Source organism: Caretta caretta, chromosome 8, assembly GCF_965140235.1.
Source record: "Caretta caretta isolate rCarCar2 chromosome 8, rCarCar1.hap1, whole genome shotgun sequence".
Classification (NCBI taxonomy): Eukaryota; Metazoa; Chordata; order Testudines; family Cheloniidae; genus Caretta; species Caretta caretta.
In genome coordinates, this window is record NC_134213.1 from 29,273,344 (window position 1) to 29,292,986 (window position 19,643).

The window sequence follows — 19,643 nt, forward strand, 5'->3', positions numbered from 1 at the left end:
TGTGTTTGTTTTTTGAAAGTCTTACTAAAGAAAGTGAGAAAGTGAAATATATTTACTCAGCTTAAAGAAATTTATGGGATTTTTATTGCTTACTAGGGACCTGAGCTTGCAAGATGCTGGGAGTTCAGCTTGCTCAGCAAGCACCTTGTGGGATCAAAGCCCAAAGCCTCAAAAAGGACTGAACAAAACACATTATATGTGCCGGCACCTCTGAGGAAAACCCTCTCTGTTGAAAGTGAGGGAAGTAAAAGGAGAAAGTGTTCAAGGCATGGATTCTCAACCTGGGGGTTGTGACTCCAACAGTGGTCATGGCAGCCCTCCTATTTATATGGCTAGATTGAAGGGGGAGTCCCCAAAACTCTTTCCTGGTGTACTGTGGGGTCATGGTATGAAAGAAATGTTGAGAAATACAGTTGAAAAATTACTTCTGAGCATACTCTGTGGGTATCTACTAAATGTTAACAGCTTATAACAAGCCCAGGGGCTGTTCCTCAGAGATTACTGCTAGCCCAGGATGTATTGTAAAATGTCTCAGCAAAACACACCTGCATTTTTTTAAAGCAAATTCTGGGAAATGTAATTGTCCTTTCAATTTATTAGTATTTTCACTGTAGCAGTTAGCATGGGCTAGGATTTATCGATTCACTGAACATAGCCTTCTTCCATTTGTATAGGTCCATGGAAGGAACTTACTATCCATTGATTATGACAGAAACATCCGCACAGAGAAAATATATGATGATCATCGGAAGTTTACACTGAGAATAATTTATGATCAGCTAGGACGTCCTTTTCTTTGGCTACCCAGCAGTGGGCTTGCTGCTGTCAACGTTTCTTATTTCTTCAATGGACAACTGGCTGGACTTCAACGCGGTGCTATGAGTGAAAGAACAGATATAGATAAGCAAGGCCGAATCATATCCCGCATGTTTGCTGATGGGAAAGTGTGGAGTTACACGTACCTGGAAAAGGTACGTGGCTTAATTTAAACTACAGCAATAGTTACGAGTGCTGAATGCACAAAAGGTGTTAGGCTTTGTGACGCTGAGCATCACAGCGCCTAACTTTTAGGCATCTAGAAATCACTGGATTCACAAAGACTGGGTAAGGTGCCTAGGCTACCTATACAGTGAATGGAGAGAGAGAGGCACATTAGAGCATGACTCACAAAAGCCAGGAAGCTAGGTGTGAAGTTCAGCCTAAACTAGCCAATGGGAGATGCCGACCAGAGGAATATGTGCCCCTCTTATGGAGACAGGCACCGAAGTCTGGGCTGCAGGAAGGGACCTGTCTATGTTAGCAATTCACAGCCAGGAACTCCGTTTGGAGTTAGGCCTTTATACAAGAAGCTGGAGGTGGGAGGAAACCAAGCCCAGTGGTTAGGGGACTCACCTGGGCTGTGGGAAACCCCCTGTTTGTGCCCCATCCACCTGAGGGGGAGAAGGGATTTGCTATCTCTCAGGTGAGTGCTCTAGCCACCTGGCGGATGTGGGTCTCCCTAAGTCTCTCCAGAGGGCAGCAGCTTCAGGAGAGACTGATGGAGCCCCCCATTAGAATGCCCTCACTACTGGGCTAAAAGTTATGAGGGATCTCTTCCTCCTCCCCCGACCAGCCCCAGCTGTTCCGTCACAACTTGCCTGAGAGATGTGCTCAGAGGGCACCCACTGGATTGGGCCCCACACAACTGCCTGTCTGCCCCTGGTTTAAATATAGCTCTGGGGCTTTGGTGGGAGACAGGTGCTCAGATGCCTGAAGGGAGGCAGCAGTGCACATGTAAAAAGGCAGAAACGTAATCTTCTATTTTCGTTTTACTGCAAAAACTTAGGGATCAAATGTGTTTATGCACCTACAAGATTAGGTGGGAGTTTTGTACATTGTAATGTTGCCCAAACTGGGACTTAGGCACCTAAAACAGGGACTTAGGTGCTTAAAGTCTTTTGTACATTCAGGACAGAGACTCTGCTATTGCATACATATACATGACCTAGGATTCTTAGTGTTCCCACACTTAAAAAGTCTTTTGTGCCAGATCTCTGAATTTTTTAGTTATTCAATTAATCAAAGGAAATACTTTGTTCATGGTTCAGCTCTTCTGATATATCCATAAAATAGAATAGGTCATCATATAATAGCATGAACTAACAGGATGAATTTTACTATTTTAAAATGCATGACTAAGCCTGACAGAACATCCCAGTAGCTGCAGATATCTCATCTCTAATCATTATTTATTAAATGAAAATATGGTAATTCATTTCTATTTAACCTAATTTAAATCACTTTGATCTTGAGAGTTTATCTAATGTTCCCTAAACCCCCTCCCTCCCAGTGTATTGTTTTAGGTATGCTAGAACAGTTCTCTGCTAACTTTCTTCACACATGTTTTACAGTATTCAGTGTAAATTACAACTGCCAGTGGAGATATAAATGAGGGCATTAAACTCACTTTCCCCAAAACAGTAAAGGAAGAGGGTAGAAGAGGTTGATACAATGTTCCTTCCATTTCCTTCTCAGGATTGATCTTTTTTTCAAAGAGGAAAATTTACTTATCACAGATGGTGGCAATATAGTCACATTGTTGGGCAGCATTGTGCCTTAGATGTATTCGGATTTTATTTATATTTTTTTATTATTGTAACACTGAAACCTATTCAATAAATTCTTGATTTAAAAATTTGCCTTTTTCCCCCATAAGTTCAGAAAGTGAAAGAAATGGAAAGACAGTAAAAATATATAATTTTTTGTCTTTTTATTTTTGTAATAGTCCATGGTACTACTGCTTCAGAGCCAACGGCAGTACATCTTTGAGTACGATTCCACAGACCGTCTCCAGGCTGTCACCATGCCTAGTGTTGCTCGGCACAGCATGTCCACTCATACATCTGTTGGCTACATTAGGAATATTTATAACCCTCCTGAAAGCAATGCTTCAGTGATTTTTGATTACAGTGATGATGGGAGGATTTTGAAAACATCTTTTTTAGGAACTGGTCGACAAGTCTTCTACAAGTACGGGAAACTATCCAAGCTGTCTGAAATTGTTTATGATAGCACTGCAGTTACTTTTGGATATGATGAAACTACTGGAGTTCTGAAAATGGTTAACTTACAGAGTGGCGGCTTTTCTTGCACAATCCGGTACCGTAAAATTGGTCCACTGGTTGACAAACAAATCTACAGATTTTCTGAAGAAGGCATGGTCAATGCAAGGTTTGATTACACCTATCATGATAATAGCTTTCGGATTGCTAGCATCAAGCCTATAATAAGTGAGACTCCTCTTCCTGTTGATCTTTATCGTTATGATGAGATCTCTGGCAAAGTAGAGCATTTTGGCAAATTTGGAGTCATTTATTATGATATAAATCAAATAATTACTACAGCGGTGATGACACTGAGTAAACACTTTGATACCCATGGGCGTATTAAAGAAGTTCAGTATGAAATGTTCCGATCACTCATGTATTGGATGACAGTCCAGTATGACAGCATGGGAAGAGTAACAAAGAGAGAACTGAAGCTTGGACCTTATGCCAACACAACCAAATATACCTATGATTATGATGGAGATGGGCAGCTCCAAAGTGTGGCAGTAAATGACAGACCAACCTGGCGTTATAGTTATGATCTGAATGGGAATCTTCATCTCTTGAATCCAGGGAATAGCGTACGGTTGATGCCGCTACGCTATGATCTAAGAGACAGGATTACACGTCTGGGTGACATGCAGTACAGAATTGATGATGATGGGTTCCTATGTCAACGAGGCTCAGATATATTTGAGTACAACTCAAAAGGTCTCTTAACAAGAGCTTACAACAAAGCAAGTGGATGGAGTATTCAGTACCGTTATGATGGGTTAGGGCGAAGGGCTTCTTGTAAGACTAACTTGGGACACCATCTGCAGTACTTTTACGCTGACCTTCACAACCCAACGAGAATGACACATGTTTACAATCATTCCAATTCAGAAATTACTTCTCTATACTATGATCTACAAGGCCATCTGTTTGCAATGGAAAGCAGCAGTGGAGAAGAATACTATGTTGCCTCCGATAACACAGGTACACCACTGGCAGTATTCAGTATTAATGGCCTCATGATCAAGCAGCTTCAGTACACTGCATATGGAGAGATATATTATGATTCCAACCCTGACTTTCAATTGGTCATTGGATTTCATGGAGGGCTGTATGATCCTCTGACCAAGCTGGTTCATTTTACTCAGAGAGACTATGATGTTCTAGCTGGGCGTTGGACATCGCCTGATTACACAATATGGAAAAATATTGGTAAGGAGCCTGCTCCATTCAACTTATACATGTTCAAGAGCAACAACCCTCTCAGCAATGAACTTGATTTAAAGAATTACGTAACAGGTAAGAACTCATTAGCAGTTGTTTTCTAAAAGGTTTTAGTGCAAATTTCTAAAGTTTAGAATTTTGTGTTGGAAAAAGAAATAGATCAAACTTCTCCATTCCAGGACTTTCCTTCCGCTGTCTCCTCATCCACTTGCAGAACCCTTCTCCCATCAAGCTAGGACCATCTTCCCATTCGGAGTATGAAAAGGACAACATAGTCTTGACATAGTCATAGTCACTCTTAGTTGTGACCCCCAGATTAAGAACCTATGAAAGAGAGACACACATGGTTATTAAATAAAGGGGAATCATTTTCAACTAATAATAAATAATAATATTTAGTTTTTATGTAGCATTTTTCACGTAGATTTCAAAGTGCTGTGCAACGGATGGTACCATTATCCCCACTTTGCAAAGGGGGAAGATGAAGACAGATGAAACTGAGTGCCCCAAGTCACCCAGCAGGTCAGTGACAGGGTCAGGAATTAGGACTCAGGTCTCCTGATCTCTGGTCTAGTGCCCTATTCCTTCAATAGTGTCCTCAGAATTACCTGCTGACTTTGTCCATGGGCACAACATGAATTACTACCAAGAGTGGCACTGATTAAACATTTATTTACTTTCCCAATTCTGCCTTTAAACGCCAACCTATTTTTAGCTCTTGCTTTAAGAAAAGAACCTTAATGTTTTAAACATTGTTTCCTCTTGGAAGACGGAGGAACATCTGTAGTGTTAGGATGTGGAGACAATAAATCAGTTTAGATTGCATGTACTGGGTTTGGGTGACACATCTAACTTCCTCTCAATTACTACTAATTTGCCACTTAGTAGGATCACATAGTACTTGAACTAGCTGCAAACCATTTTTTTAAAAGAAAGGTAATTAAGATGTATTCAGGAGAAACTCTCTGAGAACTGAGTCTGCAGCATGTCGTAATTAAAAACCGCAGTACAATTTAAAAAACAAAAAACAGAGCTACCACAATTTTACTGGCAGCACTTCAAGAAAAGTTATATTATGACTGTTAGTTCTTTGTGACTGTGACTACATTGTGTGTGCATAATTTCTCAGGTTGCCCTTCAGTCGTTTTGCATTCTGAAGACACTAGTATTTGCTCTTGATACTGGGAAAGAATTTATCAGTGATCAAAGTATCTTGAATTCTTGGGGTCTAATTCTGTGATCCTTAATTGAACAAAACTATCAATGTCCGTCAGGGTTTGGCTCAGTTAATAACTGCACACTTTGGCCTCTAGTGATTAATTTCAGAAGCCCCCAAATCCAGTGGGTCCTGTCTCACTTTAAGAGATTTCATTGCACTCAGAAGATGTTATATTCATTTTCATTCATGCATCCACAGAAGAAATTCAGAAAAGATATACTAATTACTTGTACACTATGAACTTTTAATTCCACCAAAAAATGGTTTATTGCTAATGCAGATACGTGCTGCTATTATAGGATTCCCTGGGCTAAAAGACTGTTCTTGGACAAGAAGTTGTTATATATGGAGTTAATTTTCATAAGTGAGAAATGCATACAACCGTCATACACAGCCCTCTAGACATATTTACAGTTAACACCTGATGTTGATTTGCTGAAAGTTTTTTGCTGCGGAAAAGAATTTCTCCAGCTGGGTAACAACATCCTGTGAAGAACATTAGAAATAGAAAATAATGAACTACTAGAATGAGAGAGAACCTCCTCTTTATTGCCAAATGAGGACAGCTAAAGTAAATTGTTTGGGAGGTAACGTTATTCCATCTGATAACAAACTGAAACCGTGAGAAAAAGGAGTAATGGTCCTATGCTATATATAGCTGAAGGGAAAATGTATAATGCAATGGAAGATCTGTACACATTTCTTTAATGTAACCAGGACAGAATCTGAAATTTTGTACTACATTATTTGTTTCAGTATTTAGAGGGAAAAAAAATTTAAGCTACACATTCAAAACTTCTCCACCCACTAAAATTAGATTTGTAATGGCTCATTCCACCCCACCCCTAAAGGAGACTAGGAAAACAAGCTTGTAACATGGTCTGGATGTCAACAGATTCAAGCTCTGGCAATGAAGTGCAGGCTAGGGAGTGAGTCTGACGCTCGCTGACATCAGTCCCCTCTCCTTTAAATCTGGGGTTTATTATTGTCGTTCCAGCACATCAGTTGATTTCTGCAGTCATGATAGCACATGGAGAGAGGAAGTCTCTAAATCAGGCAGGAGAGCTGGTCAAAATTTTTCAAACAATTAAAAACAAATTTTTGAATTTTTTTCAATGAAACCCCAGAGCAAAAAGTTTTCATTCTCCCGCACCCTCCCCATTTTCAGAGAGAAAGGAGTAAGGGAGGGAAAAATTAGAAACATTTTCAATAAAAATGTTCACAGATTTTTTTTGAATAATCCAAAAGGCATTCCTTTCCAAAACTTGCAAACTGAGTATTTTGAATACTTTTGGAAAAATTCTTTCAACCACTTTAGACATGTTGCTTAATGCACTGCTGGAAGATGTTCAGATTCTACCATGACGAGTGCAGGACAGGAACCTATATAGAATAGAACAGAACCATCTGGTAGTCAGGATCCAAACCAGATAGAGCTTTTTTGGGAAAAACCAATACCTTGGACTTCACAAAAACTGACATTGGAGCAGAGGAGGAATGCTCCCTGTGAAACATCACTATGTAAGGCCTTGATCCTGCAAAGAGTTGTGCATGTGTTTTACTTTATGAACTTGACTTGAATGGAGCTACTCACCTGTTTAAATCTTTGCCAGAGTAGGGCCTAAGAGGGGAACCACGTTTTGTGCCAGAGGAAGTTTCCAAGTGTTCTCACAAGCATTAATCCAGTATCACACAGAGTGTAGCCCCATTTTAGTAATCCAATCAAGAGATGACAGAGCTATGGATAACTATGGTGAACTGTAGGAAATGTTTAGATCACTCATATATTGGATGTCAGTTCCATATGACAAGATGGAAACAGTAACCAAAGAGCTGATATGGAATCAGAAATAGAGGGCTGGAAGGAACCTCAAGATGTCATCTAATCCATCCACTGAGACACGATTAAATATACCTAGACCATCCCTGACAGAAGTTTGTCTAACCTGTTCTTAAAAACTTCCCTTGACAGAGATTCCACAACCTCTCTAGGTAACCTGTTTCAGTGCTTAACTATCCTTACATCTATATGTCACTGGTGGCTATTTATAATGTATTTAAAATAGTCATTCTTGCATCAGTTCACTCTGGAAGAGTACAATTGTGAGAGCTTCCAAGCAATAACAGGTTAGAAATTCGGAGGCCAAACTCTAGTTGAAATCAAGAGTTGAGGCCATAGATTCCCTGAGATACACATTACTCACCTTCATTTCTCACTCATGTATTTACTTTTGATTTTTAGATGTGAAGAGCTGGTTGGTGATGTTTGGATTTCAGCTCAGCAACATTATTCCTGGTTTCCCTAGAGCAAAAATGTACTTTGTGCCACCTCCATATGAGTTGTCAGAGAGTCAAGCCTGTGAAAATGGACAGGTATGCTGAAGTTCTTGGTGTTTTAAAGAGATTTTGTTGGTCTTATATTGTATTTGGGTATCATTTTAGGACTATAGACATAGGGTCTACAATAAATAGAGTGCACAATATTTGTTTCATAGTGATATGAAATTCAATATAGTCAGCTTTTGGAGTACTGAACATGCCATCTTTCTTACCAACCTAGATTATTACCATAATAGCAGCATCGTTAGTTCTTCGTATATATTCCCTTGAGTTGTTACTCGATTAACAATAGCAAATGGAAATCTCAATGTATAACTTACCATCTGTTCTATCTTTATCATTATAATCCTTATGCCTTTTATTTATGTTAATAAAAATATGGTTTATAATTATCGTACTATTAAAGAACAGTTTTACTCAATATTTTATAGGGAAAAATACATATTTTTTGTTTGTTTGGGGGCTTAATTTTTGGCAGGCTTGGGTTGTAAATTTTGGTGTTGCAACTAAAAGTAAACTGATGTTTACTTCTTTGCCTGATTAGGAAAGGCATATGCTTACACACACACACTTGAAATTACTTACCCAAATACTGGGCCAATTTCTAGTCTCAGAAGTCAGTGGAGTTATCCACATTTATAGTAATGTAACTAGTCTTAGAATAAAATTTTAAAAGCATCTAAGTGAATTAGGAGTCCAAGTTCTATTTTCAAAAGTAATTAATTTTTGGCCTGACCTACACCTAAAATTTACATTGCTCAGGGAAGTGAATAATTCACCCCCGTGACAGACTTAGTTAAACCAACCTAATCCACCTCTAGGGCAATTAAATTCTTCCATCGACAGACATAATGTCTCTCTTGAGAGGTGGGTTTACTACAGTGATAGAAGAACCCTCAGCTGTGCTACTGTAGCATTCTAAAAAGAAAAGGAGTACTTGTGGCACCTTAGAGACTAACCAATTTATTTGAGCATGAGCATGGAATCATAGAATATTAGTGTTGGAAGAGACCTCAGGAGGTCATCTAGTCCAACCCCCTAATCACAGCGGGACCAACACCAACTAAATCATCCCAGCCAGGGCTTTGTGAAGCTGGGCCTTAAAAACTTCTAAGGATGGAGATTCCACCACCTCCCTAGGTAACCCATTCCAGTGCTTCACCACCCTCCTAGTGAAATAGTGTTTCCTAATATCCAACCTAGACCTCCCCCACTGCAACTTGAGACCATTGCTTCTTATTCTGTCAACTGCCACCACTGAGAACAGCCTAGCTCCATCCTCTTTGGAACTCCCCTTCAGGTTGTTGAAGGCTGCTATCAAATCCGCCCCCCCCCCCTTCTCTTCTGCAGACTAAATAACCCCAGTTCCCTCAGCCTCTCCTCGTAAGTCATGTGCCCCGGCCCCCTAATAATTTTCATTGCCCTCAGCTGGACTCTCTCCCAATTTGTCCACATCCCTTCTGTAGTGGGGGGACCAAAACTGGATGCAATACTCCAGATGTGGCCTCACCAGTGCCGAATAGAGGGGAATAATCACTTCCCTCGATCTGCTGGCAATGCTCCTACTAATACAGCCCAATATGTCATTGGCCTTCTTGGCAACAAGTGCACACTGCTGACTCATATCCACATTATCCACTGTAATCCCCAGGTCCTTTTCTGCAGAACTGCTGCTTAGCCAGTCGGTCCCCAACCTGTAGCAGTGCATGGGATTCTTCCTTCCTAAGTGCAGGACTCTGCACTTATCCTTGTTGAACCTCATGAGATTTCTTTTGGCCCCATCCTCCAATTTGTCTGGGTCACTCTGGACCCTATCCCTACCCTCCAGCGTATCTACCTCTCCCAATAGTTTAGTGTCATCTATGAGTTTGCTGAGGGTGCAATTCATCCCATCCTCCAGATCATTAATAATCTGTGTAATAAAATGTGTAGATATACCCTAAGTTCTTAGGTGCCTATGTCTCACTGAAAGTCTACAAGACTTTTAAGTCACATTTTGAAAAGTGACTTAGGTTCCTAAGGCACATGGCACATTTTTACTCTTATATCTTCTAGGTCAGAATGTTCAGAAATTACACATAATCTGTTAATAAATTGGTTCCATTGGTTCTACAGACCCTCTTTAAAAGTTTTAGCTGATTGACTCCTGAATACTCTTGTGATGGGCATGCTGTAGATAACCAAGATAGATAAATCTGAATATATATACTATACAAATAGTGTATCTGAAAAGACAAATGCACAGAAAGTATTTTTATCTGACAGTCAATTCTACGGTATTTTGAAAATTGAGTCCTTTATGTTGGTTTAGGTAACTGCAATATGTATATGTATTGCTCTCTTTAGTTGGTTCACTGTACAGTGTATAGACCAGCAACAACAGTTTGAGTGGTACCTTCTATAGCTTATAGTTTTTTACAGCACCATTTCTCCTTGTTCTTTTGAATAAGGTATAAAATAGGACTTTGAGGTCAGCATTTTCAGACTGTCTATACCTTATTTGTTTGTTTTTGCAGCTAATTACTGGAGTTCAACAGACAACAGAAAGACACAATCAAGCATTCATGGCCCTTGAGGGACAGGTCATCTCTAAAAGATTACATGCCAATATTAGAGAGAAAGCTGGGCACTGGTTTGCAACAACTACTCCCATTATTGGGAAAGGGATCATGTTTGCTGTGAAGGAAGGCCACGTAACAACTGGCATTTCCAGCATAGCCACAGAAGACAGCAGAAAAATTGCCTCTGTGCTTAACAATGCATACTACCTGGAAAAGATGCACTACAGCATTGAAGGAAAGGATACCCATTACTTTGTCAAGATTGGCTCATCTGACAGTGACCTTGTCACCCTGGCAATGACCAGTGGGCGGAAGGTATTGGACAGCGGAGTGAACGTTACAGTTTCCCAACCAACCCTCCTTATCAATGGAAGGACTCGAAGGTTTACGAATATTGAATTCCAGTATTCTACCCTGCTACTTAACATACGGTACGGACTGACCCCCGACACACTGGATGAAGAAAAGGCACGAGTGTTAGACCAAGCTCGACAGCGAGCCTTGGGATCAGCATGGGCCAAAGAGCAGCAGAAGGCACGGGATGGCAAAGAGGGCAGCCGCTTATGGACTGATGGAGAGAAGCAGCAGCTTTTGAGCACAGGAAGGGTTCAAGGTTACGAGGGATACTATGTACTTCCAGTGGAGCAGTACTCAGAGCTAGCAGACAGTAGCAGCAACATCCAGTTTTTAAGACAGAACGAAATGGGAAAGAGGTAACAAATTAACCTGCTGTCATCCTCTGCTGGATGAATCAGTAGTCACAACTGTTATCTCCTCTCCTAAGGAGATGAAGACCTAACTGGGGGCACTAGGCTGAGCTACTTTGGGATAGCGAGTGGCAAGAAAGCTCACATTTTTTGAGTTAAATGCTACTGTTCAAGTGATTAAAAACCACATCCTGAAGTGGACTAAAGCCAGACTGATAACTTTAACCATACAAATTAAAAAGTACCCCTAAAATATTACCCACTTGTTCTGGGTCTAAAGAAAAAAAAAAGAAATAAAAATAGAAAAAAGGCCTCATATTATATTACCTCACTCCATTCACACGTGAGCAAACTTTAAGAAATTCAAGAGGGCCACCTTCTCTAGACCAGCTGATGGAACAAAAATGATTCACACTGCTTGTTTGATAAATATTCAAGAGGTTTTCATTTAAAGCAAGATACAGGTGCATTTAAAACATGACTCTTGGGTGATTTGTGTGTAATAACTGGAGGAAAATGAGAATGCGAGGGAGAGACCACTGGAAATACTAAATTAAAAAATTATTTAAAAAATAACAAACCTGCACTTGCACTCAGACCCTGCATTTGTCTGGCCTGAAGTTTAATTTATTCAAAGAGGGCAGAGTGTAAAGTTAAATTTAAAATGGTGGCTATAATCACTACAAATAAATTTCATACTCTGTTTGTCTTTGAAGATTCCATTGTGAACAGTATAACACAGTTACAGGGTGTAGTTTGTTTAGATTCAGTAGTTTGTTGGTATCAGTTCCAGTAGAGCTGTGGGCATTGTGTTACACTATTGCAAATGGGCACCACTTCAGATCACCCTGTACATACATCAGCCAGAAGGCACAATCACTGTTTCAGATTTTAAAATTATTAGTGTGTTTGTTTGGTCGAGAAACTGAGACAATCACATTATGGTCACCACAAAAAATTAAAAAAAAAAAAAAAAAGCTAATAACTTTGGTACAAGAACTTTTTTGTAATATACATGTATGAATTGTTCATTGAGTTTTTATATTAATTTTAATTTGCTGCTAAGCAAAGAATAGAGACAGGCAAAGATAATTTATGGCAAAGTGTTTAAATTGTTTATACGTAATAAAGTCTCTAAAACTCCCGTGAATTATTTGTCTCTATTGTGGAAATGTTTTGAGAAAGAAAATTGTGTAGCTGTGGGTCTGTCTATACAACCTATTACATGCACCTTTTAGATGCAGAAATGGTGTGCGAGCATCGTACATTATACAAATTCTGTTAATATCCCTTCCTCTGGACTCCAGGTAAGCTATACATTCACCAGCAGCTCTGTTACGCGTGTTAAACTGGCAGACATTTTTAAAAGTTTTTGCCGTGGAGCAGAACAAAAATAATTTGGGAAAAACAATGAAATACAAGTTATGTTAATAAAGCAACTGAAAAAGTTAGTGGCGGGGGAACCCTACAGGCAGGTGTACAGATATAGGCCCCAATTCTGCAACTGGATATGTAAACTGCAAACAGAGCCATTCTACTCTCACTGACTCAATTTTAGAGGCAGGGCCATAATCCCTTTATTGCATCCTACCTTTACCAAGCCTGCAGCTGTTCGAATCTATCATTGTACAGACAATCTGACCACTACTGCTCCCATTTACATTGGTGTACATTGACTTAGTGAAGGTTTTTTCTCGACTTATGCTAGGGTATCTCTGAGCAGACTTTGTTCTAGTGACATCTTATTCAAGGTTGTTGCCCCATTGGTGAGACACCTGGAATCTGAGATCAGTGCCAGCCTTTTAGAAACTTTTCATTTAGCTCTAGTGGCTACCACTTCGGGGTTCTTAATTAGGGTTGCCAACTTTCTACTCGCACAAAACCGAACATCCTTGCCCCACCCCTTCTCTGGGGCCCCACCCCCTGCTCACTCCACCCACACCCCACCCCCGTTGTTTGCTCTCTTCACCCTCACTCGCTCATTTTCACTGGGCTGGGGCTGCGGGTTGGGGTGTGGAAAGGGGTGAGTGCTTCGGCTGGGAGTGAGGGCTCTGGGGTAGGGCCAGTGATGCGGGGTTTGGGGTACAGGAGGGAGCTCCAGGCTGGGGGGTGGAGCTGAGGGGTTCGGAGTATGGGAGGGGGCTTCGGGCTGAGGCAGGGGATTGGGGTTTGGGAGCGGATACAGGCTGTGGGCTGGGGGTGAGGGTTCCACGGAAGGAACCAGAAATGAGGGGTTCAGGGTACAGAAGGGGGCTCTGTGCTGGAGCAAGGGGGAGTGAGGGATTTGGGGTGCAGGAGGGGGTGCCGCACTTGGTCAGGGGTTGAGGTGCAGGGGGTGTGTTGGCTCTGGGATGGGGCTGGGGATGCGGGATTTGAGGTGCAGGAGGATGCTCTGGGCTGGGACCGAGGGGTTTGGAGGGCGGGAGGGGGGAATCATGGGTTGGGTTGTGTGTGTGCGCGGGGGCAGGGGTGTAGGCTCCGGGCGGTGATTACCAGAAGCAGCGGCATGGCTCCTATGCGGAGGCACAGCCAGGTGGCTCTTCACACATCCCCGTCTGCAGGCGCTGTCCCTGAAGCGCCCACTGGCTGTGGTTCCCAGTCAATGGGAGCTGTAGAGCCAATGGGAACCTGCCTTAGCCCTGCTGCACCACCAACCAGACTTTTAAAGGCCCGGTCAGTGATGCTGACTGAAAGTGCCAGTGTCCCTTTTTGACCAGGCGTTCTGGTCGAAAACCACACACATGGCAACCCTACTCCTAATTCAAGTCCAAACACCTGCTCTTCATTCTATAAATAGTTCCAGATGGCCTGCATGGCCAGATTGTATATGGCTGACGGAATGCTGAAATGCATCTGAGCAATTCTGAAGCGGCAGCTTTACTGAGTTTTATTGTAAATGGCAATCATTTCCCTGAACTAAGACAGTTTATTCATGTTATGTGGAAGTTTAATTTTACTTTTGTGAAAGGCTGCAGAGAAGATATTGCTATTTCCACTGATATCAATGAATATACACAATTCATTATGTCCACTTATTAGGCCGCATTTTAAGAAGTGACCCAATGATTTCAGTTGCATTTTTTAAAGAAAAGCACACGCACATTTTTGTCAACTGTCTGACTGCACCACTGCAACCCCACCCCCCGGACTGGTAAACATGTTATTGTCATTCTTTGCTTGTGCAATTAGCAAATTTCTTTGAAATTCAATTTTATTTTTGAGTACGCTTCAAAAGACAATAAAAAGTGATTATCAATAGCCATATAAAACAGATTCACTCTGTTGATGAGAAACAGCCAGCCATGAAAATAAAGTTAAATATTTCTGTTATATGCAATAACAGGAGGAAAGTTTAAAATTCCTCTCTAATGTGACTAACCCTTTGCTTCTGAAGATAATAGAAGGAAGTTTGACAGTGTCCAGTTTCCTCCTGCTTTTAGTTTATTTTTGTGATTAGTCAGGAATCATCACAGGGTGAATTCAGAGATCAGTTCTACATTTGGGACTTTGGGCCTCTTTATAACCCAAGAGGTGATGTTCTTATGAGTTGTGATGGCAGTAGAGACCCTTAAGTTAATTGCAGGCTTGAATTCACTGTATTCAGTTGTGTTGGAAGCAAAACAATGTGACAAGTTGTGTTGTACCTTCAGCACTTGGCAAGGCATACATTTATTATCATATAAACATAACTAGTGTAGAATTCCCCTTTGCTGAATGACTTAGTACATATTTACTGTCCAAATGTGGGCTATTTTGTTTATATCACACTGACTGTTTGCCTGGGGTGTTGGACTTGAAGCTTCATTTTATTAGTCCTTGTAGTCAAAAGTCAGATAAACAGGTGAGTTAAGCAGTGGGTAGCAGTTGTTGGAAGTTTACTTTGCCTTCAGTGTAGATGTTGGTTATTTCTGGCCTGCACTAATAGGTAGGAGTTTCAGTCCATTTTGTGCTATGGGATTGTTTCTGTGGTAAGGAAGATTTGAGGAGGGTGGGGAGGTGAAGGCTCCTTGCAATTCCTCCTTTATTCCGGTACTGAGCTCCTATAGATTTAAAAAGCAGAGTCAGTGATGCTTTATGTTATCCCTCTGCATTCTGATAAAGCAAAAGTGGTCATGATTACGGACAAGGGTTAGGAGCTATTTTATATTTAACTTCTAAGTGGGGAAGAGATGACTGTATCATGCTGTCAGGGGTAGGACTCTGGCTCTGTTCTATTTTACTTCACTAGTACAATTTGATTGTTATGAAGCATTGGCATTTCATTTAATGTGTGTTGATAAACATTTACCCAGAAGTATTTCTCATGCAATCACATAACAAGAGGCGCTCTAATAAATGCCTCAGAGGAAGGTGACAGACTGAAGACAGCATTCTCTGAATTAATTTAAAGCTTTAGTAGACTCCCCATAATAGGAAGTACATAGGATTATTTTCATATCAAACATCAGACAGCTCTAGCTATGTACTGCAGGATATATTGCACATTTGAAGAGAACAAATTAATAGCCCCTAGGAATGTGGGATCTAGGCATCAAAACAGACTTTGGCCCACATAATTGATTAACGTGAGCTTTTATTGACACTATATGTCTGTCCTGAGTTGGTGTTACACAAAGAGTAATGAGTGCAGTGTAAGTGCTGTAATCAGCATTGATGACTTTACAAAGTTCTGGAAGTATGTTACCATGCACAATGGCTACTTGCTAGCTCTTTTCCATGTAATAACAATAGGGGAAAACTTCTAGTGTATTTTACTTTCCCATTAAAAAGTTTACTCTGAGTAAGTAGGACTTTGCAGACTTCAGTCTCAGGAGTTGACTCATTCTAATTTCTGAGACAGAGACTGCATCTGCAGGGAGATTCCAAATCACCCTAAAACGTGTTACCTTCAAAAAATCTCCCATTTCTATGCTGAAATATTAAGATAGCTGCAACTGGCCCCAACTCCCTTCTGCCCAGTGCTTCTCCACCTAGTGGTTCATAAGTACGGCTGATTGGAAAATGTTACAAAAGCCATTTAAATATTAGCCAAATAAATTATGATCAGATACTATTCACCAGTTTCTCTTTAGATATTCTGGGTGGGGTTTTCAAACGTATTTGCATAACTTAAGAAAAGCACAGATCCTGTTGATTTTCAGGAGAATTTTTCCTGAGTGTTTTGGGTATTTTGAAAATGCCACCCTTTTATAGCACCTAGTCCACTGGTACCCACTCAGCCTCCAAATAAAGTCTTTGAAGTGGACTCATGGGAACCTCAGGCTCCTCTTTCCTTCCCAGACAAGCAGATAATGCCACTCAGAATTCCCAGAGACAGACCAGAGGTTACCAATATGCCTGCATTCTTAGCTCAACTGACTCTTCATATCCATTGACTATTCTGTTAAAGGCCACGTATGTCCATTTCAAAGCATCTCTCTCTCATCCCACCCACGCTATTAAGCTTCTTCTCATGTTTCCTGGAGAATCACTACCATGTCTAAGGATGTGTCTTAAGACTGCTTGCCAAGACCTCTGCAAGTTATACAATTGCTTACAGAAATCTAATATCCCAAGGAACTCGAGCATACAAATAAATAGTCCTTCCCATGTCAATGACTGTTTTGTAGGGAATGTCTAAATCACGCCCTTAGATTCTTAGCCAAGAAAAAAAATTCTGTGCCCTTCACACAATAAAGAGCCCTAAACTTCCACTCCAGAGACTTACTGTCCAGCCTTGGCTCTACTTTTTTTGACAATTTACTCTCTGTCCTAGAAACCAGGGAGAGGAGGCAGTTTTCATTCCTCCTCCAACACTGCCACTAATCAAAGGGGTCTCCTACAATTTCAGCAATGGCAAAGAGATATTGAAAATGAGAAGTGGGAGAACCTCAAGGGTGTGGCACTCTGGTTTGGTTTGGATAGGCATGCTCACGTGATTTCCAGACTTTACAATATAGAGTCACCACTTCTCAAGCTAAATGTGAAGGGGAACTGGGTGGTTATCTACTTGGGTAGGATCAGTCAGAACACTGGCTCCTCTGCGGCGGTCTTTATGGTTTCCCCACTTCCCTTTGCTGAGCCTCCTTGTTCTAGTCTCCCCTCTGTCCTTCTACAGTCCCTTTACTTTCCCCGTTGTCTCTCACCACGATGCCATCTGATATATGTCCGTCCCCTCATACCTCTTTGAGGGTTCTCCATTCATATCAGCCTCTTTTTGCTACCGCTCCCCTACTTTCTATTAGGTTAATCGCAACCCCATAAGTAACCCTAACACCAAGGCTGGAGTGGAGCAAATCCTGTTCCTACTGGGGGAAACAAATTTAAGTAATCACATTTCACTCTCCCAGGTTCCTCCGTTACACTGTCCCAACTAGACAAACCTGCCTTTACATTTCCTCCACTTAAAATGCACTTGGTCATGTGCCAGACTAAGGATACCCGCTTCACAGAAGTCTTTGCTCCCAAGCCTGCTCTCTCAAAATTCAGTGCACCGCTGGGTGTCATAGGCACTCCCTTGCCAGGCACAGGCTGGCCTCACTCTTCAATAAGTATGAATATTAATTGGTTCCCGTCTGGTATATCTGCAGACAGCTATGAAATGGTTACCCATTTGAGATGCAATCCAGCAGCACACTGTGGCTCAGCTATCCCCAGTGTCCCAGACATGCTGAGACAAAGTCTGCTCGTATTGAGAGGTGCCTTACTCTGCAGCTAGCCTCATAGATATCAGTGTGACTATGCCTGAAGAACAGTACTCCTCAATGTGAGTTAGAGGATCACAATCTGACCTGTTGTTGAGACCAAATGACATGCAAACTGCAAATACACAACTGTGTGGCACATGCGTCTGCTTTGACTTTTCAAATCCAAAACTCAAAGGGTGGTGAGTCAAGGTTCTGCTGCACTGTAAACTTCAAAGCCCAAGAATATAGTTCTGTTTTGTGCGACTGGTACAGTAAGGTGGAGAGACAGTGTTTAAGAACGTTTCCTTAACTGAAAGAGTAGTAACTTAGATTTTTATATATATATATATATATATATATATAACCAAGGAATTCTACAGGTCTAATTTTGCATTTTAGCTTCAACAAAGGAGAAGTCAGTTTTGCTTTTCTGGTTTTCATGTATTAGCACAGTGAATAGGCTGGGCCATGGTTGTGAAAACTTAGAACGTTTGATTTCAAAAGCCACCTGCTAGCATTGCTTTCTCCAAAGTTATGGAAACATTTAAACTTTGATTTTAAAATCAAAATTGTGTCAACCTCAATGTGATAGTGTCCCATCAGCTGCCTGTGGAATTTACAGCTTTTTTTCCCCTCCTTGAAGCTGTACCACCACCCTAAAGCCACATGGTGGCAGTTTTGTCTACAAGATGTTCAGCAAGTCAGGGGCCTGTTTTTTGTTTTGTTTTGTTTTTTTTTGATAGAATGAAAAATATACATTTTAAACTTCTGGGTTGCAGCCTGTAATAAGACAAAGGCAGTGGATCCAAACACCCCTGATATTTGAGAGAAAAGAGTGTGGAGAAGGAAGCATTTAGAGCCATATTTCTGTTTTATTCAGGCGCCTTATTTTCTAATGACTGAACCAATAGTAGATCAACCCCCGGATCAGAACTTCCTGTCCATCAATTAGTTTGAACAGCAGGGTGAGGGGGATACATAGGGTTCAGTATGTATCTGAAGAATGTCAACAGGCTTGGCTACCTTAGGACTGTTTCTGTAGTATACCTTCATTAATATTGCGTTAGAAGAGCTCTGGTCTCTATGGCGTCCTCAGGATCCCTACTTCCTGTAAATAAATACTACTGTGACAGAGTGTGATACTGCTTCCCTGCCCAAGAGACCGAACTAGTAACCTCCTCTGAGGTCTTTCTGGGTTTGTTGGTCAAGTGGGCCTAAGTTAATAAGTAAGCATCAAACTTCCCGAAAGATCCAAGTGCATCACATCTGGCCCTGGGAAGCAAGAGGTAATTTACAATTCAGTGCTCTATGCTACTGCATGTCTTGTGCCCACCAGACTGATTCTCTTGTTAATAGTCTAGCAAATATTTCTAAAGGATATATTAAGCGTAGATCAAACATACAAGAGTGTTCAACATTAAGTTTTGTGATTTCCAAGCTAGGAAATTTGGAAGGTAAGGTCCCCACAACATTTTCCACTTCATCACCTTGTGCATCTGAGGGGCTTTCACTATCTAATCACAGCAGGCTCACTCACCTGAAGGGACACACCCTCACTCTGGCAAAGAGGAGACTAATTAGCTACTCCTGGCCTGTTCAACACCAAGGAGGCAATGTAAAAAAACCAGTACTTTTTTGTTCATTTAAAGTTAAGATTTTTCTGTACATTTTTAAAATTTACATTTTTTTGTACATTTTGTAAACTTTTGTATAACCTGCAAGGCTTGTTCTGTGGAGGGAGTTAAAAGGGAAAATCTGCCCCAGGAAGGGGTGGTGAACAGGACGTGGGCTGTCTTGCCTTGCATCTGATGGCTGATACAGGAGCCCCAAGCATCACTGCTCCTAAA

At 41.1% G+C, this 19,643-nt stretch overlaps 1 protein-coding gene and 1 long non-coding RNA gene across 7 annotated transcripts in view; one reads left to right on the plus strand and one right to left on the minus strand.

Annotated features, from left to right (window-relative positions):
• The window catches only part of TENM2 (teneurin transmembrane protein 2), a 2,093,216-nt gene extending 2,080,935 nt beyond the window's left edge, over positions 1-12,281 (plus strand). For all 6 annotated transcript variants that reach the window (XM_048860042.2, XM_048860041.2, XM_048860043.2 and 3 more), the window contains 4 exons: positions 675-971; positions 2,765-4,379; positions 7,766-7,896; positions 10,380-12,281. In XM_048860042.2, the coding sequence (XP_048715999.2) occupies positions 675-971; positions 2,765-4,379; positions 7,766-7,896; positions 10,380-11,141 (2,805 nt within the window). In that variant the 3' untranslated portion in view covers positions 11,142-12,281. The remainder of the gene's footprint in view (positions 1-674; positions 972-2,764; positions 4,380-7,765; positions 7,897-10,379) is intronic.
• Positions 4,331-19,643, minus strand: part of LOC142072970 (uncharacterized) — a 32,619-nt gene continuing 17,306 nt past the window's right edge. The window contains exon 3 of the long non-coding RNA XR_012669605.1: positions 4,331-4,628. This is a non-coding gene — a long non-coding RNA (uncharacterized LOC142072970). The remainder of the gene's footprint in view (positions 4,629-19,643) is intronic.